The sequence below is a fragment of the Micromesistius poutassou genome (genome assembly GCF_964030765.1).
Source record: "Micromesistius poutassou genome assembly, chromosome: 1".
Taxonomy (NCBI): Eukaryota; Metazoa; Chordata; class Actinopteri; order Gadiformes; family Gadidae; genus Micromesistius; species Micromesistius poutassou.
Genome location: NC_140271.1, coordinates 622,138 through 646,474, shown reverse-complemented (window position 1 = coordinate 646,474; position 24,337 = coordinate 622,138). Strand labels below are relative to the sequence as shown.

Below are 24,337 nucleotides of genomic sequence, written 5' to 3'. Positions count from 1 at the left end.
CTTTTTTTTTTTTTTTTTTACATTCCTTCTAATAATTGTGATGTTTGGAATGGGATTAACTTTTAATAAATTGTGCAATTGTATTGTATTGTGTAAAACAATATTTATTTTATTTAAAAAATGTTGCAAAGATGTTAGGTTAACACGCAGTTCTTTAAACGGGTAAACGATAGGGGCCATTCGGGTAGGCCTGGTGTGTGATTAGTGAGCCTCAGGTGCCTACACTAAGCCCTTTTTGCGTTGTTTGTGAAGAATTGTATCATTGAGCTCAAGGCCAGACCCCTGAACGAGTTTGTGATTTGTCATTTTCATATTGTCAGGCCTACAGTGTTTCCTCTATTGGTTCTAACCATCTATGGGTTTGACTATTGGTCATATTGATAATCAGCCGAACACACAACATGATCGTGAAATCTGTTAATTCATGTTCTAAACATTATTTACCCTAAAAGTTTGTTGCAATATAACTTTGTTGCGGACACTTCCTGTTTGTAATAGACCCCGCCCTAAGCGTGAACACGGAGCCAATAGGAACAAAGGAAGCCTCCTCGTCCTGCTACGTAATCACAGCGGGAACCACTGCCTGTAAACCAGAAGGTTTATATTGGACCTTTATTAAATATCAGGAGGATTTAGATTAAAGTGGCATAGAGAATCAAAACATTGGTTATTTGGTTGTGTCGCTCTAGTTTTACAGGTAGCAGGCCTACATGTGCTATTTATATACTGTCTTGATTCCTTTAGGGGATTTTGTTTTCGAGTTAAATGGGTTTAAAGTGTATCACAACTGGGCAACATCACAGCAGTCTCATTTACTGAGCCCTTGAAGTTTGGTTAGCCGTGTCAATTCTAACACGGGTCTATAAAATACAATTCCTTGTATCAGTATGCATTGATGAATAATATGTATAAATTATTTCACTCTGTTAACCTAACGGAGTGGGGTCAGAGTGAAAAGTCTTAAAGTAGTGCGTCAGGTCGAAAAGTCAGCGAAACCACGCAGAGCAGATAACGGCTTCGGAGGTGCTCTACGACAGAAGGCGGGCGGTTCACCGTGATTGGAGGTTGCTTGGTTACGTCGAAGATTGACAGCTCTCTACATTTCCGGTGTGGACCACCGTAAGGAAAAGCTGCTAGTCACGGGAGCCACAATGGCGTTTGCAGTCTCCTTCAGACAGGGCTGTAGATGTTATTAAATCCACTGGCATCGCCCTAAATATAGGCCTGGTTGATTCCCAGAGCCATTGATAATAAACTGGAACATTTACTGCACACGAATATCTTATAATTTCAGATAATTACTGAATTTATAGGAGATAAAAAAATATATTAAAGGGAACATGTAAACAGTACCAACCGGGTCAAGTTTTCATTTTGATCGAGAAACGAGAGCGCCTTTAATGACGTTCAACGCCGTTTCTAAACTCTTAAAAGCTGCACTTCTGTGGGATAAATACACAATACTAAACTTGGCACCGGACAAGGACAGCTTTTAAAAAGGGTATTTTTCGTTTTTTTTCCTCCACCCATCAGCACGCTAGCTGCCCACCGCTAGCTAGCGGGCTAAGTGCCCCGGACCACAATGCTCTGACTCGGTCCGGACCTCCTCCGTTTTGTCCACAGACAAACTCAAAGCAGCGTTCCTATCTCACTGGGTAACTACCTTTTTTTTTTACATTCTCTGACTGTAAATACGCCATCGACCTCGTCGGAATGAAGTGGCAGTGAAGACCGGAGAGGGGGGGGAAAGGCCTGGTTTGTTTATTTTCCGTTTCATTTGTTTGCTTGTTCGCGACAGTTTTTTTTGGGCATTCGGGAATACTGCTCCCTCGTCGTGAATGTACCGCCTGGGCCGCCGGGGCCCGCGCGAAGAGAAGGTACCGCTGCCGACGTGAGGAATGCCTGGGTCGGACCGACACCATGGGACCAAGAGGAAGCCGGAATCTAGCATTAGCGCCGCCGTGCAGCCCCCGACTGCCAGTGGCAGCGGCGGTGGGCCCCAGCAGACCCATGTCCCGCCTCACATGTCCGCTGGAAACATGACGAGCAAAGACGGTAAGGTTCAGTCAAAGTTGTCAATGTCTAACTCTGCTAATGTTAAGCGAAAACGGCACAAATCAACGAAACACGGTCGTGAATCTTTGGACCTTGGCCCTAAAGTGTCTACCCATAGCATTACGGCGCCTCCCACTGTCAACGCTTTGAAGCCTCTTGTGGAGTACGATGATATTAGTTCAGATTCGGACACCTTTTCGGACCCACCTACGGTTAAACCATCAGATCTCGGCAACAAGGACAGATTAGAGCCCACCCCTGAGTACGAAAGGGAAGACGCCTGTGCTGCTTCTGGGGGAAGGGAGAACAAGGCGCACAAACATACGCGCAAAAAGTCCAAAGACCCTAGCAAAGTTAGAGACTCTGGGGACACAGAACAGGGCGCCAAGAAAAAGAGCACCAAGGACCGTGAGAAGGGCAGTTCTGGAAAAAGCAAGGAGAAGGTTGCCACTGTTGCCCCCGCCCCTGTAGCCTCTTCATCCAGACGCCAGGAGCAGCCAGACGTGGACTTGGTGGCGACCAAGCGTGGGGAGCTGACGCTCTCCTCCCTCACCCAGCCGGTAGCCAGTGTGGGAAGCACCACCTCCTCTGCCTCCTCGTCCCGCAGCAAGGAAAGCAGCCGCTCAGGGAAGTCCCGCAAGGATAAACAGCAGCGGAAGGAAAGCCGGACAGAAGGCAGCCACAGCTCCTCCCAGAGGAGCAGGACCGACAAGAGCCAGCGGAAGACCTCCAAGAGCCATAAGTCCAGCCCCAAGGGCAAGTCATCGAGCAGGGCCAGCAGCCCACCCCGCCGCAAGGGCCCCGGCCTGGCCCAGTCTCCCAGTCCCAGGAGGGTCGCCGGTACCGAGAGTCCTCTGGGCGTCGGGTTTGGACAGCATGGCGGCGAGGACGGCTACCCCAGGCGCCGGGTGGCCCAGAGCCCCAGCCCCAGCCCCTACCGGGACACGACGAGGCGCAGCAGGCAGAGGTCGGACAGCCCCTACGGGAGCAGACACCGGTCGTCCAGCTACGAGAGAGACAGCAGCCCCTACTCGCGGAGACGCTCCATCAGCCCCTACGGGACCCGCAGGTCCTCCAGCACCAGTCCCATTCCCCGGTGAGGTTGACCGATTCCAGCCGTTAAACCTTTGTGATTTGGTGTAGAACGTAATCCATCCGTGTTCTCTTCTAACATGCCCAAATGATGTGATAATTGCAAGTACAAGCATCAAAATGTAATCTATTCAGCCCAAATCGTTTCAAGCTCTAGGAGGTGATTTGTATTGCTTTCTGATGGAGAATAACACATACAGCTAACCATGTTGAACAAATGTCCCTCGGCACGTCACTCCTCCCCTCACAGGCGCCCCGGGACCTCCAGAAGCCGCTCCCCTCCGCAGTACTCCTCGCGACGCTCCTCCTCGCGGCCCCGCAGCAACAAGCGCCACTCCTCCTCCGTCGCTGGGGGTGGAGGGGGGGGCGGAGGTGGCGGCTCCCACAGCAGCAGACCCCCCAGCCGATCCCCGCCCTCCTCCCGCCTGCCGCTCAACTCCAGCCTGGGCGCCGAGCTGAGCCGCAGGAAGAAGGAGCGACAGCAGGCCGCGGCTGCTGCTCGTGCTGCCAGCGGGGCCACCTCACCCCCCCCCATACACAGACCCAAGCCAGACTCAGCACGGTCTGTTGCTGCTGCTGCCGCTGCTGCTGCTGCTGCGAAGAACGAGGCAGCGCAGGCTGCAAAGGACTCTGGGCCGGCCGAACCTCCTCCGCCCCCGCCATCATCATCGTCGTCATCAGCTTTGGCAGCCCAGGGTGCCACTCCTGATGTGGAGGAGCCGGTGTTAGACGCAACCTCGGCACCACTGGATTCATCCTCCTCTCCTGCTCTAGCGTCTTCTCTTCTGCAGCACTCTCTGCCTCCACCGGCCAGCGCCGCGGTAGGCCCGGCTCCTCCTCCTCCACCGCCACCTGAGCCGTCACAGAAGTCCGAGGCCAGCGTTCAGCCGCCCGTGGCCCCGCTGGCTGTGCCGCAGCCCAAGTCCCCCGCAGCCCGTAGCCCCATGCGGCCCACCCCGCTGCACAAGACCTCCACGCTGCCCCTCCTGCCACTGCCACCTATGCTGGTGGGAGACCCTCAGGACAGGTGAGACCACCCAATGCCCTGTGTACTTACCTTTAACCTTTCTTTTATACACGTGTTTCACGTTTTCACAAATCTCCTGTGTGTGTGTGTGTGTTCAGTCCAAAGAAGTCCACCCCTCCTCAGAGGACGCATAGAAAGGAAAAGGAAGTGCGCAGCAGGCCGTCGCTGATCGACCTGCCTCTGCCCCCCACCTTGCCGGGCGGCCATCACTCCCCACCTCAGTCCCCCATCCGCCAGGCCTCCCTGCTACCCGAGATGACCCTCAAGAAGAGACCAAAGTCAGTCCCTTTTTATTTGCACGCAACAACTCTGAAGTCGTTCTGTAATATCAGCTCTGAAATTGCCGTTGTGTTTCAATCCGGTCCCCTCAGGTTTTGTTGCCCGCGCTATGGGGAGCGGAAACAGACCCAGAGTGACTGGGGAAAGCGCTGTGTTGATAAGTTTGACATAATCGGCATCATCGGGGAGGGCACTTACGGTCAGGTGTACAAGGCAAAGGACAAAGACACTGGTAAGACAACGGGTTGAATGAACCCCCCCCCCCCCTCAACATCTTCTTATCACCTGGGCTACCTTCTCTTGTGGTTTGTATATTTAATCGTCCCATCTATGTTGCACAGGGGAGCTGGTTGCCCTGAAGAAAGTGCGCTTGGATAATGAGAAGGAGGGCTTCCCCATCACGGCCATCAGAGAGATCAAGATCCTGAGGCAGCTGAACCACCGCAGTGTGGTCAACATGAAGGAGATCGTCACTGACAAGCAGGATGCACTCGACTTCAAGAAGGACAAAGGTAACTCCCCTCTTTACCAAAAGGCTACGGTTGGACATTTGTGACTAGAGCTGCTGCTGATTGTTGTCTTCCTTGTCTACCTTGTTATTCTGAGTATTTGAGTTTAGTCGGGTTGAAGTCCAATTAAAGAAAATCTTGGTAGACGACCAACTCAACGACAAATCGATTTGTCAAACGTAATCAGCCACAGTGCACTCTACTCTACCTGCTGGTGTTTTTCGTGCTAGTGATTTTTCGATAAATATTGATAATGAATTTTTGAAACCGTTTTGATAATCATTCTCTGCAGTATCAATACTCAAATGCCAGCTGCACTTTCTCGCTCTCTTCCCTCGGACAGCGAGTTAACAGACACGTCGCTGCAGTGCCAACATAGCCCCACCTCCTGTCAGTTACTCTCAGTGCGTTCTCTGGCAGTGATTCGGCACTAGGCTCAATGCTCTGTCTGACGGTGTTAGCTACAAGATAGCCAACACAGCTAGCATGTCAAGTGCAGCCCTTCCGTGACCGGTTAAGGTAGAGAAGGAAAACGGTGGGAGTGATGTACTTTGGCTTTGGGGCAAATGAAATTTGACCTATACAAACTATACATTATATGAAAGATGAGCCTCCACTGATTCCAACAGGCTACACCATATCACTCTGTGATCACTCAACGAACTAGAGGCAATAAGCAATCAAGAACCAACTTCTCGTTGAGTTTGATCGCATAAAACCACCATAAACCGATAGTCCAATGTCTGGGTCCAATTTAAACATGGTGTTTACAATCAATGACTAATGCTGCATTTCCACCAGTGGGTGTGGTTAGGCCCAGTACGATTAGGTACACGGTATTGTACATGCAGTTCAGTTATGTTAGTTATTTATCAGTTATTAAGTTATTTTCCACCGACATTACCAGCTCCACTCGCCTCGGCCCGCCTTTTTTTGCGTTTCCATCGCCAAAAAAAGTACCTGGTACCTGGTACTTTTGTTAGTAGCACCTCCGTCGAGGTTCCAAGTGAGCTGAGCTGGTACTATTGTGTGACATAAACATGCTGCTGGCCACCGATTGGCCAGCAGAGTGTAAGCGGCTGCAAACGGGACTAATCAATCAAAGTTAAGTTGTGTCCGGTGTGGCTGGAGTCCACGGACCCGCTCCCGAGGGGGACACAGATCAGCCTTTTGACGTGTGTCTCGCTCCTTTCCCGGGGCTAGAGTTAGGCTGCGCGTGGTTGTGTGTGTCTGGAGTGGTTGTGTGTGGCTGGAGTCCACGGACCGGCTCTCAAGCGACACGGATCAACATTTCGTTTTGCGTCGTTCCTTTCTCGGGGCTCAAGTTTCGCCTCCATCAACGTTACCGTATGACAACAATAGACGAGCACCCATTGCGTTTTTTATATTTATTTTATTATTTTATATATAACCTTTCCCGGGAATCAGGAAATAGTCTTGATCAGATTTCCCGGGAATCCCGTCTCCCGGGATTAAACCCTAATGACGACCCGCCCACGTTGAAGAGGTTCTTTTCTACGACCCGCCCAGGTTTAGGAGGTACTTTTTTAGATGGAAACATGACGTGCCTGGAACCAAACCGAGTCATGCCGCGCTGAGTTGAGTTGAGCTAGTACTGTCGGTGGAAAAGCGGCATTACAGCTCGCGTTACCACCGCCAACAGTACCCTTATGGTAGGGCGGGGTTTAAGCCGGATGGTGATAGCCACGGCACCTAAGTAAGCATTGTGACCTCATAGCAGCCCGACAGAGTAGCCTACTAATAAATCCAATGAGAAAGAAGAACGCGACACAAACAAATAGCAACAATGTACAATGAACGTCCAAGAAGGACGGCAAACTTTTGCACAACATTTTCTTCAATAAACTAAGCTTTCACCGTTGTCCAGAAATACCTTGCGGGTACTGTGTTTATTATCCCCTTGTCGGACGGAAGTGACGATTCTGTCGACCAATCAACGGACGGCGTGTGTAGCTCGAACTTGTTGGCACCCTTTCAGACGGCGATGTCCGGACCCTGCCCACCTTTGGCGGTGGAAACGCGAACCGTTCCGCACCTATTCATACCTAACCGAACCGGTGGAAACACGCCATAAGGTTTCTGAGGAAATTGATCAATTGCCTTCAATCAGAACACATGATCTTCAGCGCTATCTAGTGGCCATATGTGTATGCGAGTGTTTGGCTGAACAACAATCTTTCTTTTGGCACCAAGATTACATTATTATAGCCTTTGCAGTTGTGGAGATATACTCTATTCACATTGGGTATGTTATTTAAAAAAAAAAAAAAAAATACCCCTTCAAGTTAACCTTGTGGTATCGAGGGGGAAAAAAAAATTCAAGGTATTGTATCAAAGTTGTGAAATCAAGTATCGTGAGTAGTACTCAGGCCTCGACATTAACCGTTGCCCGCTTGCCCGGGGCAGGTGAACTCTGTGATCGGGCAACTAAAATGTGACATGCCCGTTGGGTCAAGTCATTTTTTTTTTTTTTTTTAAATACACTAAATATGGCTACAAAATAAAGGTCGTCCTGTATCGCTGGAGGGGAGCTTTCTACAGCGCTGTGCATCGGTAAAACAGCAGCTGCTGTTGCTGCATTCCAGGGCAGTTCTAGCCCGTAAGTTACGAGCTGTAACTGGGAGTAGTACAACGAGCTGGTACGAGTTTGCGGGTAGTGAGTGACACATTTTTACTACATTTGGGGTGTAGTATGTTGAGGACAGTTTAGGACAGTGTATCGCGTCAAAAATCACATCATTAGTTGTTGCTATATCGATATCTGTGTGAGAAAAGCACTTAAATCTACCTTCTGGCTGCCACCTGTTATAGGGACAGTCTACAGCTTACACCCCACAGACAGGTGGCATAGACTTTACCATGGCATTGTTTCAGGAAAGAAATCGGCACAAATCAATAACAATACATTTTCTTATTCTGATTGCTGTAGTACTTGCCAATGGTAGGCTGCTATTTACTGCAGGTGACATTTTGCTGAGATGTTGCATTGTAGTGAAACGTTTTTCAATAGGCATACATTTTCCATTTTGTATGTTTTGCTATTGGGCAAAAAGCTTAATGCTTTTTGCCCAATAATAATACTTAACTTAAAAAGCGTAATGTCAAGGCCTGGTACTGTTCAGAGAAAGTCAGTGGGTTGGTCGCTCTTGGTCCGAGTCGGTCACGGCAGAGCTTCAGTCATATAAAGCAGGTCCCACACCAGACGGGTCACATAGCGCCACGTCAGGCTGCGTTGCAGTAGATGCACACATGTCGGAAGAATTTATATCTATTTTTTAATTATAATGGGTCTTTATGGATGCGACTCCCCGCCCCCCCCCTGTCAGACACACACTAATCCTAGTCTCTTCTATAGTAAACCTAAAAACTTTGCAGGGATTGCTCTGTAAATTAAATTGAGATTATAACTAATGCATATGCATGCTATTTTAAGTATGGTTGCCTATACCAGAGACGTGACGTGTTAGTCTTCCGCGATCTGATCGCATTTCTCGAGCCAGATTACACAGTGCCATGTCGCCACACTGTGCGGATGGAGAAAATGTACAGCGATGCAGCCTGTTCCCTCCGTGAGATCCTGTCCTTAGCGGAGAAAGTTGCCATCACCACCGATGCTTGGACGGATGTGTTGACTACGGAGTCGTACGTGACCGTGACGTTCACTTTTTTACTGACTGGAGTGCGATCCTGTAGACGCGGTCAATACCAGAGAGGCACACAGCGACAAACATGAATTTTGGTTTAGACTAGACTGCGTGGGGTTCTCTGACGAGACTCGTAGTGGGGTAATCTGGGCTAGGGATCGACCAACATGGATTTTTTAGGGCCGATACGATACCGATTTTTTTTCATCAGCCTTAGCCGATGGTTCCGCCCCTCGAGTTGGGCCATTGTCATCACTCGTTGCCAGACCCTACAGCTTTGGGATGTGGGTCTGGATTTCCAGGCTAAGCCGATACTGCTTTTGCTCCCTCAATTTACATCATTAATGACACAATGATGATAACAAATGTTACGGCTCAATTTAAAAAAACTAACATTTATTGAACTGTCTGTAAATCATGCAGGGAAAAATATCAAAATAAATAAATAAAAATCGACCAATACACGTAAAAAAAACGCAAATATCGGCCAATAATATCGGCTGGGTGATATATCGGTTTATCACTAATCTCGGCCATGGTTGAGAAGGAATTGGGCCAAAGGAACTTTGGCTTTGACTCCCTGAAGTCCAGACTGAACCGCAAGGCTCCGCCAGTGGGGCTCCTCCGCCGCCGGAGCCCAGGCAGTGAGACAATCCCGGGCAACAATCCCTTTCTCCTCCATGTCGCGGTTCAGTCTGGGCTTTAGATTGATGTGGAAGAACCAGAGACGTCGGAGAACCAAACGCAACGTCGTTTAGATTTATAATATCATCTGGAGGCGCACACAGCTTTTGGCTGTGATAATATATATATATTATATTATTGTTCTTTATATTATTGTTCTTACAATACTTCTGTACTATGTGAAATATGTCCTAGTAATACAAAAGTACAGTAATAGCTGCCTAACCAGCATTTATATAGAAATTAGAAGAGAAAATGAACATACCAGGATATAATACCGTTACTGTCTATGCCTCAAATCATACTGTAAATTTTAGTCCATAGCGTACAGCCCTAGGCCACACCCCCACCCTCCACCTTGACCAGCCTCTCTCCTCCTCATTAGATTTTAAATCTACAGACACAGAAACAGCACGTTTGTAAAAAGCTCATTGTGGGTCTGGCTCGTAGTGGCTGTAATTCTGTACCACTGCTGAATTTCCGGAATGAGTCTTCAAATACTGTATTACTAACTTCTTTTTAAAAGCATCCATAAAGTAGCATGCCATGGTACCTTTTAATACATAATCCGCTCTGTGTCTAGCGTCTCATGTCTAATGTCGCTGACGTGTGGTCATTGTTTATGATCCCTAACTTGCGGTCTGCGCCCTGCTCCCTGTGTCCAGGTGCCTTCTATCTGGTGTTTGAGTACATGGACCATGACCTGATGGGCCTTCTGGAGTCGGGCCTGGTCCAGTTCTCCCAGGAGCACGTACGCAGTTTCATGCGACAGCTGATGGAAGGCCTCGACTACTGCCACAAGAAGAACTTTCTGCACAGGGACATCAAATGCTCTAACATACTGCTGAACAACAGGTATGAACGACCTGTGACAACACACATGCTTAACTTAGGTAGGGTCTTGGTAATTCTACATGTTTTTGTATATGTTGCAAATATAGGGCGTAACATAAGACTTTATTAATTCCAGAAGTTGGGCGTCACAGCAGAAATACAGGACAGCAATGGAAAATACCTAAATGGCAAATTAAGAAAATGCTATTCACAAATATAAAAATGTTCATAAAAAACATTGCTTTTGCTCTATAGTCATGTATATGAGCAGTAGAAATGTGACCGTAGAATTAAATGTATATTGAACTCAAAATAAAATTCTGCCATGACAAATGTATGGAGATAGCAGTGTCACCAGCTTTCCTTAAGTTCATAGTCTAGTTACAACGTAATGGTTTACACATTACTAAATCAAAACAGGTAGCACCCCTCACTAGTTCTGGCTTATCAAACAATTTCTTGTTTACATCATGACACGTTGTTGATTCGTTACTTGTTGACGTCACATTGAAGCTCCAACAAACTGCCTAAGTTCAACTTGCTCATCGCTACGTTTATACTAGCTGGGACATAACCAAATTTAGAAACGTTGTAGTTTGAAACTAACTAGTGGGTACTAAGGAAGGATTTTTGCAGACTTGGGAGGAAATTCACGCATATCTTTTGCAACCCAGTCCAGGCACCGTTGGTATACTCATGAAAATAACAAACATTGGGTCTCATGCGAGAATATTTGACATTTTTAACTAGATTTTACTTTTGTGTGTACGTATAACTCTTAAAAGTGTGCCATTTCAGATTCAGCTAATGCTTGCTAAATTATTTGTAGACGTGAATAATTCCACCTGTTGGTGAATAAGGCCCCGTTCGTCCACACGGGAGAAAACAATCTTTTCCCCTCCGTTTTGCTTTGATGCGTTTCAGGAATATCTCCGTAAAGACAGACTTATTGAAAAAACGCATTGAGCTGTAGAAATGCTGTAGTACATATTCAAGGCCACTTTGTGGCGCTGGTTCTCCACAAAAAAAGTGGAGCACATCAAGCCTGCATATCACGCCTGCGAGCTGTATACAAACAGTCGAGGAGGAGAAAGCAGTTAAACCTTAGATTGAGCAGAAATACTTTTTAATGTACAGTTAGTATTTCAATTTACCAAAATGCTGTATTTAAAGCTACAAAAATAATACAAATTAAAAAAAAAGTGTTTATGTTAAATGTTAATAAATGTTTATGAGAATTGTGAATTTGCATAATTTACGCCCCCAAAACCTGCTGAAGTTGAGTTGTCGAGTGCATCGCACGCACGTGCACACACACACACGGACATATATCCACAGCCAAAATACTTGACTGATATTTCAGCAAAATATCAGTCAACCAGCCAGCTGTATTGATTCATTCTTCAATAAAGAAGTCTTTATTCAAGAGCCAGTTTGTTTGAGAGTATGGAGTCTTGTTACAAACCGATGCCCACACGCAGTTACTTATATGAATCTTAGTAGTCAGTTATCAAGACTCTGCAACGAAAGTATATTACTTATTCTTATACCATTATGATTAATGTATGATCGTTATAATACGTAATAAAACTGCAAAAATGTCATATACATAGAACAAGTTTAGAATTTATTTTATTAAGATGTAATCATTAGTGAAAGTCATGGTATATGAATTGTTTGGCCAAACCAAGACTTTGTTTTGGCCAACCAACCATACGTATGACAAGTGCAAACTAGAGCCCGACCAAAATTGTTTTTTTGGGCCGATGGTGCGGTGGTGTGTAACCATTTCCAAATCTTTCACTGTGCTTTTGTTGCGCTGTATCATAATCTCTGGGTGTGTTTCTCTCTGCTTTCCTCTGTACAGTGGTCAGATCAAGCTAGCTGATTTTGGTCTTGCCCGGCTCTACAATTCAGAGGAAAGGTAAGATTACCGTTACTGTCCTTCAAACTTTTTTTCTGAAAGTGCAAAAGTTGATTTCATGTATTGATGTCAGTTTAGAGTGCTTGTGTGTGCTCTGGTGATTGGAATGGTAGTCTCGCTATTCCATGTTTTTGCCACTAGAGGACAGGTTTGCCCGGAGCCGTATAAAGACAAGAGTTGCGACGACTCCATTCACTCCAATGTTCCATTTTCTTTTCAACAATGGCGTCTCATGCAGCCTATAAATAGTTCCCGGAAGGCTATCGAAGATGTTGAACATGTTGATGCTAACATTGAAGTCACGATAAGACAACAAAGGATGCATATTAGTCAGAGTCCGTATAAAGATAGTTATGATAGTTAGCTAGGCAGTTAAAAAGCCAACGTAGGCACAGCAACTGTCACTTTGTCACTCGCGTCCGGGAACTATTAGAGGCTTACACAAAACCACGTGACCAATGGAATTTTGAACCCCCATTGTCGCAACTCTTATCTTTATACGGCTCTGGGTTTGCCCATTCCTTTTCTGTGAACGAAGTGTGTATGTTTGGCCAATGGAGGACATGCATATCTCTTAAAGGAAACCCATACACGTTTGAGCCAGGCCGAGGTCTCTGGCAGACGATGCACGCTTTGGCTCTCGTTCACATCTCTTTCACACACCCACTCTATACGATCAGATATGGAAGGGATTGTAGCCAGACCCCTCAAAACTGCCATTCACCTATAGAGGGCTAAATTTAGCCCATATTTTCATCTTAAATGCAAACCACAATCAATCCACAGCACTTCTGTTACCCACTACATCACATCTTTTCCAATTTTTTTTTATTGAAGTTATCAACAGAAGTTCCCATGGTTAGGCAGGCATATTCCACATTGTCATAAAATATACACCAATGTTGTATGCATAGAATATGGTAAAACAGTGACAATAGTACAGTGCCTGGGCTGTACTACTCGAGTCCGGTCTCCAGACGTATTTTTATTGTCTCTGACTTGTTTAGGACTCGTTGGTATTTGCACTCGGCCTTTGGTCTCTCCAATATTCGAGGTCTGGACCGAGTCTTGCTGCCTTTTTTTTAGAATTCAAACCTACATTGCAAATTCGCAATATAATAGAATTACAATTTTCCTTTCACAAAAGCTATTAAAATTTATAAAGTGTTTGTTTTAAAGTTAAACATTCAGACCAATCAGAGGGTCGCAGTCTGTATCACCAGGTCATGTGGGGTTCTTCATACGCTCATGTGACACGCAAGTGAGAGCAGTCGATGAATCAACTCGCCATGCTACGCTTTGATCTGTTGACATTGACATAAAGAAAATAACCTGACAAAAACCTGACCACCAGTGTGTCAAGTAGGCAGAATAATACCCGGTAGGAATCACTTGATCCAGTATATGTGTATATGTGAACGCTATTCAAAATGGCAGCGCAAAATGCCGTAGATGGTTCATGGAGATAGATATGATGCCCCTCAACACAGTGACCAAGATGGGGTTTATGGCTTTGTTAAAGACACTGGATCCACGCTACAGCATGCCAGCCTGCATGTCTTTTGGCCAGGGTGCCCTACTGGAGCTGAAAACAGCAGTTTTTAGTTTAGTGTGATTTGTTACTGTTGAATGGAGATCCGTAAGATTTTATTTATTACAATTTTACAATTCAATAATTGAATAAATATTTTATATGTATCTCAACACATTGGCCTGGCCTACAGGAAAGAGCCGTTTCTGTTGACTGCTTTCAATATTGTGTTGATCATACTATAGAATGTTTTTTTGCTTCTGTTTAGCGAATACAGAAGAAACCTCTTGGACTCTGTTTTGATTGGTGCTTTTGACTACAGCTCTGCACAGTGCACGATGGACAATAGTGACAGTAATAAAATAAGACTTTTAACTAAAGATGTAGCTATTTCCATGAAGTCTGGTGTCATTTTATGTCAAGGGCAGAGGTAGAATGTATGTCATTTCTACTGCGTCTTATGAAAGTAGGTCCAAAGGGTCCCAAGGTCTCATACAATCCCCCCTAGAGCCACTGGTGGAGAGAGCTATCATCTATGTCTATTTTTGCAAAAAAATAATAGACGATAAGTCTGATCAGAATCTGACTTATCACAGAATTATTTTGCAAGTATATTCACACATGCAAGGGAAGTGACTTGGTAAGGTTGGTTTATAAAATACATCAGTGTTTGCCCTATAACAATTAGCTATGTACACTATAGGTAAAAATACATAGCTAAATTAGTCAGACTTCCGGTAACTTAAGGCTTGATATTCAATATGTTCTAATTTGCTAACATGATTCTATCAAACCCAAGTCAGCTTCAGAAGGAAGCAGAAGCTTATGCCAATAGAGGCCATCCTCTTGAACACTGCTGAGAGTGTGAATCTCGATGTATGTCTGAGTCTGTGTGCTTTCATGTGTTTGATTGCGTGCTAATGTAGTGTAGTGTAGTGGTCAGCGTCTGCCTCATAAACCGTGGGACGCTGGTTCGATTCCAACCTCGACCGGACATTTTGTGAGACATGGCGTGAAATAGGTTTACTGTGCAAAACCTGTGATTCGCTTTAAAAAGGGCTGCCGATGGGATAGTCATTGTGTGACGACTGAATACCTCTGGGACCGCTTGCAGTCCAACATTGCTGGTTGTAATAATTATTGTACAGGGCTCGCCAGGCCAAAGGTCATATTTAATTTTATGCAATAAATGTACTTTATTTAAAAGTTGAAAAAATAAAATAAAAACAATTCTAGGGGGAACACTGGGGCTACAGCAACAGGACGTAAGCCCAACAACGCACTGGCCATTTCCGGCACATCTTGGATCATATTTCATACCAAACGGAACCACCAGAGGGTCCCGGTCAAGAATCTGTTTTAAGATGTTGGATAGGAGACGTCTCTCAATGCACTTTGTAATTCAGGGCACTGCCAGTGCATGTGGATAAAGGTAGCCAACATTGTTTTTGCAAGTTGGGAGATATCAGGGTGAATGCTAGACATGGGCTGCCTTCAGTTGGCCTATGCAGTGTCTCGTACAGAGCGAGGCTGTATGTGGTGATTTGAGAATTTTGTCCCAATTGATCACGGAAAGCGTCATCCAAACTCATGTTCCCCAGCTGTTAACCCAGTCCACAGGGGGGCCATGTCGGCGTGGAAATGTGTCACCACAACACATCTAATCTAAAATGTATTTTTTGGGGACACTGACTGATGTTCCTCCCTTCTTCTCCCCAGTCGCCCGTACACTAACAAAGTGATTACACTATGGTACCGTCCCCCGGAGCTCCTCCTGGGTGAAGAGAGGTACTCCCCCGCCATCGACGTCTGGAGCTGTGGGTGAGTAGGACCCGCAGACTGACCGGACCATCAATGAAACACACTTCCATGTTTCAGTCCGGCTGTTGGGTGATGGGACATTTCATTCATATACTAGACCCCATTGCTTTGACACAAGGTCTCAACTTGTTTTCATGTAACGGCGTCCTGCCCGTTTAAGATGAACTCCCCTCATTAGTACATCATCGTACAGTTTAGTCGTTGGCTTTGAGAAGTCATTTTAAAAAGAGGCTAAATACATTCCTCCAAATACCCATCATAGCAGATCAATATGTCGTACACTTGGGATGGACTATTACTATATAATTATTATATATATGGACTATTACTATATATATATATATATATATATATATATATATATATATATATATATATATATATATATATATATATATATATATATATATATTACTTGGTGTATTTCAACGTTTTGGTTGGCTTTAAATGGGCAGACCACAGGAGCCCGTTGTGGGACAAGAACAATGATGGAACAATTAACATTGAGGGTGTTTAGCAGACGCCTTTATCCAAAGCCACTTACAACAAGTCCATTTGTCATAAGAAGTGAAACAATATATCATTGTCAGTACAGTAAAGACGTTCATAGAACCAAGTGCAAGTACTGACCATCGCCAGGCTGACCCCATTCCCCGTGTACAGCAGTGATAGCCAGCTACTGCAGATGCTACACAACTAAGTACATGCTACACAACATGCATGCACAACACAATTAAGTACATGCTACACAATTAAGTACAATGAATGAATACAACCTGCATTAAGTGCGTTCATCAAGTGCCAGGACGTACAACAAACAATAGTGCAACAGTCAAATAGGGGACTGAATGGCTATGTAGAGTCTAGGTGAACTCTGAACAGGTGGGTTTTGAGTCGTTTGCGGAAGCTGGTGAGCGACTCTGTGGTCCTGACATCAGCAGGGAGCTCGTTCCACCACTGTGGTCCCAAGATAGAGAAGAGTTGTGATTTAGCTGATTGACCTTTGGTTGCTCTTAGCGATGGCGGTACCAGACGTCCAGCTGAGGTAGTTGAGTGGAGGGATCGAGCTGGGGTGTGTGGTTTGACCAAGGCTTGGAGGTAGGCAGGGGCAGTTCCATCGACTGCCTTGTATGCCAGTACCATCATCTTGAATCTGATGCGGGCTACTACAGGAAGCCAGTGGAGGTGGTGGAAGAGAGGAGTCACGTGGGAGAGTTTAGGTAGGTTGAACACGAGGCGCGCTGCCGCGTTCTGGATACGCTGCAAAGGTTTAATAGCAGAGACCGGGAGTCCAGCTAGGAGCGAGTTGCAGTAGTCCAGGCGGGAGATGACCAGCGCTTGGACTAGAAGCTGAGCTGCTTCCCTTGTGAGGAAGGGCCGTATCCTGCGGATGTTGTAAAGTGCAAATCTGCAGGATCGGGCCACTGCGGTGATGTTGGCGGTGCAACATAACTGGTTGTCTAGTACCACACCAAGTTTTCTGGCAGTTGGAGACAGAGATACAGTGATGTTCTCGACAGTGACCAGTAAGTCCAAGTGTGGGCAATCTTTCCCGTGTATTAGGAGGAGCTCAGTCTTGTTGAGGTTAAGCCTCAGGTGATGGGCAGTCGGCCAAGTGCTGACGTCTGCCAGACATTCAGATATGTGCGTTGCAATCAACCAACAGTGGATAGCGAGTATATTTGGCCCTCCTTATCCCCCATTTTATTTATTAGCCACCAAAGCTTGTTATCTAAGGAGCTTGTGTGCAACGGCTAGGATGCCTTCGCCACATGGAGTTTGTCACAGGGACTGTTTTTCATGCTTCCACACGCTGCCATAGATCATATTGCTCTTAACAATTGTTATTCAACAATTCGCCCTGCTATTAAGGACACTTTGAACATGCAGTGTGTTCACAAAGGATGTTGTTGAACGTTGAGAAAATCTGAGGTACAAAGGAAAATAGGCAAGGCAACTTTATTTATATAGCACTTTTCATACACAAGGCAGACTCAAAGTGCTTCACATAAACATTGTCATACAATAAAAGAAAATAATAGATAAGTAAAAAGTGAAACAGATAGAAAATAAAGGCAAAGTAAAAAAAAAAAACATTTTAGAAAGGCAAAGTTTAAAAAAATGCATTTTAGAGTGGTTTTAGATTTAGCAGAAAGCTAAAGCAAACATAAAAGTCTTGTTTTAAAAGCTGTCAGAGTTGTGGCAAGTCTTAAATCCTCAGGGAGCCTCCAGCTATTTGTTGCATAGTAACAAATAGCTGGATGTTTCGTGTTGACTCTGGGGATAATTAACACATTGGTCTCAGAGGATCTTAGTGACCTAGAAGGCTTATGTAGTGGAAATAATGTCTTATGCTTGTACTCCAATATATTGTCATTGCCTTCATATACATCCCATATTTGTGTGAAACAGGCTGGATTTATAAAACTAAATGTGTAATAACTACCACTGAGATCAGAAGTTGATAACAAGGTGCTTAGTCTACAGTGTCATGCTCTGATTGACCTCGTTATGGAACATTAGCGAAATATAGGAAAGGAAAGGGTCATTTACAAGGGTGAGAGGGGTGGGGAGCAGAGTGATTCTTCATTTAAAATATCAACAAACTTACTGGCACTAGCTTGAAATAGCAAATCTTGTATATTGTCGTTTTTTTTTTAAGTTGGAGTAAAGTTAACATATCTCCACTGGAGGACTTGGGTCCTCGCTGTTTATTCTTACCCTATCCATCTGAACAGATTCAACACCAAATTTAAAAGTAGTCAATATGCACGATGTCTCCAGCCAAGAACATTCTCGAGCCCAAAATATATAGAATAGAGGTGCTGTTAATTCTGTTAATCCCTCTACACGTTGGCACCTCCGTTTTTAATTTCAAACACTAGCTGTGGGTATTTCCACACAGATTCAGAACGTTAAAAACACTCTTCTGTGTGTTGTCAACGAGTTGTTCTCATTTCATCAGTGGTCCCCTGACTGTCCCTGCTTCTACCTGCTGTCTTGTCTCAGGTGCATATTGGGAGAGCTCTTCACCAAGAAGCCCATCTTCCAGGCCAACCAGGAGTTGCTGCAGCTGGAGCTCATCAGGTGAGGTTTCCCCGTCAGACGAATCCGTTCTCGTCTGCGTGAAGTGTGATCCCGTTGGCTCAGTGGTTCCCCCTGTCCTTGTTGGGGTTAAAGTGCACCACGATCCCCACTCGGTATGAGGCCCTCAAACCTCTAAACGTTACTAGAATTCAACGGGGCAGTTTGAACAACGCTTCACACGCTGCAGACGGATACAGGCTTGACACAATTACATTATTTGACAAAAATAAAAGAATGGACTTCCTCTTTGGTCTGACGTGTCTGTGGTCTGTCTGTCTGTCTGTCTGTCTGGTCCGTCCACAGCCGCCTGTGTGGGAGCCCCTGTCCCGGCGTGTGGCCTGACGTCATCAAACTCCCTCTCTTCAACACCATGAAGCCCAAGAAGCAGTACCGTCGGCGTCTGCGTGAGGAGTTTGCCTTGTACGTAACCACGGTGAAAACCGACCCCCAGTCGATGACACGACGTCACAGCCATGTGTCACGGTGGCATTAAGCAAGAATTTATACTTGGCCGTGGTGTACTGTATGTTCCAAGTGCGTGTGCAGTCCACACGCGGCCGTGACATATGTACATAGTGTATATAATCTCCGTTCTGCTGTATCGTTGCATTGCTGTGGACGAGCACTTGGTGCACTCAAGCCAAGACGCACAGCTCCTCCGTCTTTTCAGAGGTCACAACCCCTGACAAACTGCAGTAGGGCCGGGAGTGTGAGAGGCCCTGGATGTTGCTTTTGGCTACACTGTTGAAAGCATGGCAACTATAAAGTCTACGGTCTACAGTCTGCCATAGGAACTACCAGTCTCTCAGGCTATCAACATTTTTTTTAGCGGAAATCCTACCATTACACCTTTATTGTTCTTTGTTAAAGGGATTTGAATGGCTTGTAAGACCCCTGGTTAATTGTGGACACCTCCATGTCGAGGTATAAGTCAATCAGGTCAAACCCGCTCTAAGGTGTAGAAAGGGGTTACCACCTCCTCTCAGTGAGTGTGTAGGAGGTTTTTGTCTCATTGGAACTCTTAGTTGTTTTTGACAATCCAAGAAACGGCTATGGCACAGCTGCTGAACTAGTTTATAATATAATGGATGTCACTAGCTCGTGGAACAAAAATTGGCTGATTTGCAGCTGGACACATGAATGTAAAAATAACCGGGGGAATTAGCAACGCGGCCAAATTCTTTTTAAGCAGGTTTTTGTTTAAGAAATGGTTTTGTTTTTAAGATGCCTCCAAGATAGCATATTTCTTTCCCAAGTTGTGCCCTTGTCATTTCTCTTGCTGGGCACACTTTCTATTGCAGTTTTTTGCACTGAAAGGTTCCTATGAGTGAATGAGTAAAGTTTGGTGATGAACAATGTGCCGGCTCTCCTCCGCAGTCTGCCGAGCCAGGCCCTGGACCTGCTGGACCGGATGCTGACCCTTGACCCGGCGCGCCGGTGCACGGCGGAGCAGGCACTGAACAGTGACTTCCTGTGCGACGTGGAGCCCAGCAGAATGCCACCGCCTGAGTAAGTGTAGTGGCCGATTAACGCGGCGTCACCATAGCTACCCTGAGTGTGAAGTGTTATTTTTTTGACTAAAGTGCTCATGGTTTTTATAGGGGAGAAATTCTCTAGGAAAGAATTATTTTCTATCGGTGGCAAAACTGCTTGAGAAAGTTTGAGTTGGCGTTTGACCGTGGCCCTCACGCTTTCTCCTCTGGAGTCCAATGTGTCCATTTATTCTTAAACCTTTTGACTGTCGCGACAGCTGACCTTTTGAAAATTTTGTTGTTTGTTGTTGTTGTTGTTGTTTGAAAGTTCTCCTGCTAAAACAGGGGATCACTGACTCACCCTTTTAACACAATTTGCAACCTCTGGCCCCCAAACAACAAGGTGCATGTTTCCATCATTCTCCTCCTCCTTCTTCTTCCCCGGCCTGCAGTCTTCCTCACCACCAGGACTGCCACGAGCTGTGGAGCAAGAAGCGGCGGCGCGCGCGTCAGAGTGGGCAGCCCGAAGAAGTGCCTGTGGCCAAAGTGTCCCGCAAGGACCCCGCAGGGCCGGCGATCACGGAGAACAGCCGACCGCAATCGAGTCCCGCAGGAGCCCCGCCCCCTCCGCCCGGAAGACCGCCCCCCGCCTTGGTCACAGCCAATGAGCTGTCAGGTAACCTCGACCTCTGACCCAGTGGGGATAACGTCCCGTTGTCTAGATTGGATTGTACTTCTTTCTGACGTTAACATTTTTAAGGCTTATTGTAGTTGTGATTATAGAGGGTATTCGCACGCCCCTTTTTACGTCGCCGCGGCCATTTTGTTGACATGACACTGATTGAGAGTGAGTTGTCTGAACTGAGTGAAGTGAGCTGTCGTTCTGAGTTATCAATATTATGGCTTTGTTCGCACGTTATCAAATGGAAACCATCCATCGTAACGTTACAACTTACTCCCTGTGATAAAATAATGTATAGACTGTGTGCTAGACCGATCTAACGGGGTCATCCCTATGTTCCCCGCTTTGTATGTGACCGGTGTTTTTCGTAGGTGGAATCCGGAAGAATGAATATCAGGGTTACGGTTATGGTTAGGGTTAGGATGAGGGTTATGGTTAGGGTGAGGGTTACGGTTATGGTTATGGTTAGGGTTAGGAGTCAGCGTGTGAGTTTGCCTGACAGGCTGTCTGTCCAATCCTAGCGCTTGAGGCGGAACTTTTTCCGGATTCCACCTACGAAAAACGCGACCGGGGAACATAGTTTACGCTCCCGATCTAACTCTAACTACTACCACAGGTAACTCTCTCGTTACCTGTGGTGAAATGTTGGGAACAGACTTCGCTATGAGTAGTCGGCTGAAGTCTCGCCTATTAATTCTAGCCAGCCATAAATCTCTCCTTCGCTGGCTCAAATCCTCAGTTTGTCGCGTAGAGCCTATGTTAGGAATGTCAACTATGTCAACAATATGGCCGCCGCGAACGCGGTGACGTTTATAGAATAAGGTCTATAGTAAGAAAATATTAACTTTTATCTGACAATTTATGGATCTCATCATGTAGATATTATTACACAATCGAATCATCTCCATCGACCAGTAGACATTACAGAAGTGAGACGATTGTGTGGCGGGTGTCCCTCCAGGCCTGGGGGTGGCAGCAGAGCAGCTGAACCAGACGGAGCTGGCCGTGCTGCTGAACCTCCTGCAGGGTCAGACGGACCTCACCCTGCCGCAGGTGGCCCAGCTGCTCAACATCTCCAACCCCGGCAGCCTCAGCCAGTCGCTCAGCGCCCTCACCGAGGCGTCTCACCACCACCAGCAGCAGGGGGGGGGGGCGGCGGCAGAGGACCAGGCCCCGCCCCCGCTGCCCCCGCCGCCGCCGCCGCCACCGCCTCCTCCGCCACAACACCACCACCAACCTTCCAGGCCTCACCACCACCCCCCCCCTCCCGAGCCCCAGGAGCTGTCCCCGGCGCCCGGGGAGCCCGCGCTCAGCCAGGAGGAGCAGGCCAACCTGCTGGCCCTCATCCTGGGCCAGATCATGAAGCCGCCCGGCGAGGGGGGGGCGGCGGAGCAGGGGGGCGACGAGAGCAACGGCGTCCAATCAGAAGCCTTAACGCGCGGTTCCTCCGCTTCCGCCGCCGCCGCCGTCGAGCGCAAGGGCAAGTCTGGGTTTAGTATTTAGAGAGTCGGGTGTCACAGGAAACCGTTGTGAAATAAAAAAAAGGATTTGAGCAAAAGGGGTTGAAATAAGAGGAGGCCAGGACTCTCAGGCAGAAGGAATCGCTTCCCCCCCCCCCCCCCCCCCGCTGTCCTCGTTTGACCTAACGAGGTACTAAAACTACCATCTGAAATTAATACCTCGTTTGACCTAATGAGGTACTAAAACTACCATCTGAAATTAATAAAATTATCTTTTATTTTGCTCTTGACTGCACTACTACATTTGGACCCCTTTTTTTAGACCTGCGTTAAGCACCTAAACCATAGTGCCCCCCCCCCCAACCCAGTGGAGGTCAAACTAAATATAACGCCGGCAAGTTATTTTTTTTCTCTGCGAAAAGTAACATTTGGTCTTGTGCCTCAACGTTGATCCCCGGCTGCAGGAACTAAATAAAGGCTTAGTGCTAAAGGACACCTCCTACCTAGTAGTGGGCCAGGGGGTGGAGGGAGTGGGACTAGGGTTGGGTGGAGGGTTGATAAACCTGAAAAGGGCAATAGAAAGTGAAAGCAAAGCGTTATGTTACGGAGGCAAGGGAGTTAAAAGCGTGCCGTACGGTTCACACCCCCCCCCCCCCTCCCTCCCTTCCCCCAAATGTCTTTCCCCTGTGCTGGTTTAATTTCTCAACATCTTTGGTTCTGTATCTGTCCCCCGGTCCCGTCCCCCCCTCCCCCCCCCCCCCCCAACCCCACACCTGTGTCTTTCCACACTTCATTTCATTCAGAACAGGTGTCATGGATTCTCCCCAGGAAACTTATGTTGCATTCAAAACAGTCTGTATTGTCAGTCTTTTTATGTAGAAAAGTCTAATAAATTATCAAGTGAAAATAAATGAATTTGAATCTTTAGACTTCACCTGCATGTGTTTCCTTTTAACGTTGGTTTGTCACACATTTTTTGTTTTATTCCTTTTTTGTGAGTTCTTCACACAAATGTAAAACTGTATAAAAAAACGGTTATGAACTGTTTGTATCTGGGGAAGTTACGTTTCTGTTTCCATGGAAACGGTCCCAGGCGTGTAACCATTGCGTCTGCCTAGCTTTAGCTCCATAGGAGTTTCGAGGAATAGGCAACTTTCCCACAGTTTCCCTATGAACTTGCCCAAATGAATGGGTGGTTCTGGGGATAATTAATTTTAAAGATTAACCGGTTTCATCAGAGGGTTGGAACTTCTTGGAATTACTTGTATTTATTTTATGGCAATGAATTGGTTACAATATCCCCCCCCCCCCACCCAAAGATGGTGAGCATCATTGCCGTACATCCTACAAATGCAATGAGATAATGCATTAGTTATCAAAGAGAGCCCAATATACGTAGGATACGTCAAATTGTAATTGTAATAACTAAGAAGTTTCCAAAGAAAATGCCTACCAGTGCAGCTTTTACATTCTGTCACCCTCCGTCTTTGAGGGAAGGTAGGAATAAAAACCAGCCACCAGAAACATACCCTTTTAATCTCCTGGTGCGACCATGAAGGTCCTTGGGTGTTCCAGTGATTGCTCCGTCTGTGACTGCGGTGTTTACCCACGGCTCTGTGTCCCGGTGTCATCTGCCTGCCTTCTTACCTTACTGTCTCTTGACCCCCGTTTAGACGTAGCAGCGCTGAAGAAGAAGACCCCAGTGCCCAACAAGACTCTTCAGTCTCTGGAGGTGCAGCGCCCTCCGTCACCACCGGGGCCTCCTCCTCCCTCCTCCTCCTCTGCCTCCTCCGCCGCCCAGCCCAGTGCCTCCTCCGCCACCCAGCCCAGTGCCTCCTCCGCCACCCAGCCCCCTGCCTCCTCCTCCACCACCCAGCCGCCGGCCTCCTCCGCCCAGCACCACAGCAGCCAGGACATCCGCCCAGCTGTAGCCGCGGCCCTGCTCCAGCTCATCTCTCACCATGACCCGTCGTCATCGTCATCGGAGGAGGAGGAGGTGGAGGAGGAGGAAGCGGCGGCGGTGCCGGGCGGCCGGGGTGGCCGGGGCTCCCGGCACTACGGAGCTACGGAGCCCGACTCCTCCTCTCCTCCCCGACCCTCCACTGCTGCCAAGGAGGCTCCGGTGGGACGGGGCGTTCCCCAATTCCCCAAGGACCAGGATCTGCGCTTCACCCACAGCGCCGCCCGCTGATCCCCGGGTGCCTTAGTAGTACGA

The 24,337-nt window shown here is 46.8% G+C and overlaps 1 protein-coding gene across 1 annotated transcript; it reads left to right on the top strand.

The window, feature by feature from the left end:
- The first annotated feature begins 1,134 nt into the window (after positions 1–1,134).
- On the top strand, positions 1,135–23,049 carry cdk12 (cyclin dependent kinase 12). The gene is made up of 13 exons (XM_084488121.1): positions 1,135–3,151; positions 3,398–4,174; positions 4,273–4,452; positions 4,546–4,685; positions 4,795–4,965; positions 9,977–10,166; positions 12,013–12,069; positions 15,320–15,421; positions 18,431–18,508; positions 18,812–18,928; positions 19,886–20,017; positions 20,433–20,656; positions 21,624–23,049. The coding sequence occupies exons 1-13, from the start codon at positions 1,899–1,901 to the stop codon at positions 22,163–22,165; spliced, it is 3,963 nt and encodes a 1,320-aa protein (XP_084344247.1). The 5' UTR covers positions 1,135–1,898; the 3' UTR covers positions 22,166–23,049.
- The last annotated feature ends 1,288 nt before the right edge of the window (positions 23,050–24,337 follow it).

What these genes read in the sequence shown, in the direction of transcription:
- cdk12 (XM_084488121.1), top strand. Translation starts at nt 1,899, where the DNA reads ATGCCTGGGTCGGACCGACACCATGGGACCAAGAGGAAGCCGGAATCT. An exon ending in CTGCAGCTGGAGCTCATCAG is followed by an intron (nt 18,509 to 18,811) that starts GTGAGGTTTCCC and finishes GTCCGTCCACAG; the next exon opens with CCGCCTGTGTGGGAGCCCCT. An exon ending in AGCAGAATGCCACCGCCTGA is followed by an intron (nt 20,018 to 20,432) that starts GTAAGTGTAGTG and finishes CCCGGCCTGCAG; the next exon opens with TCTTCCTCACCACCAGGACT.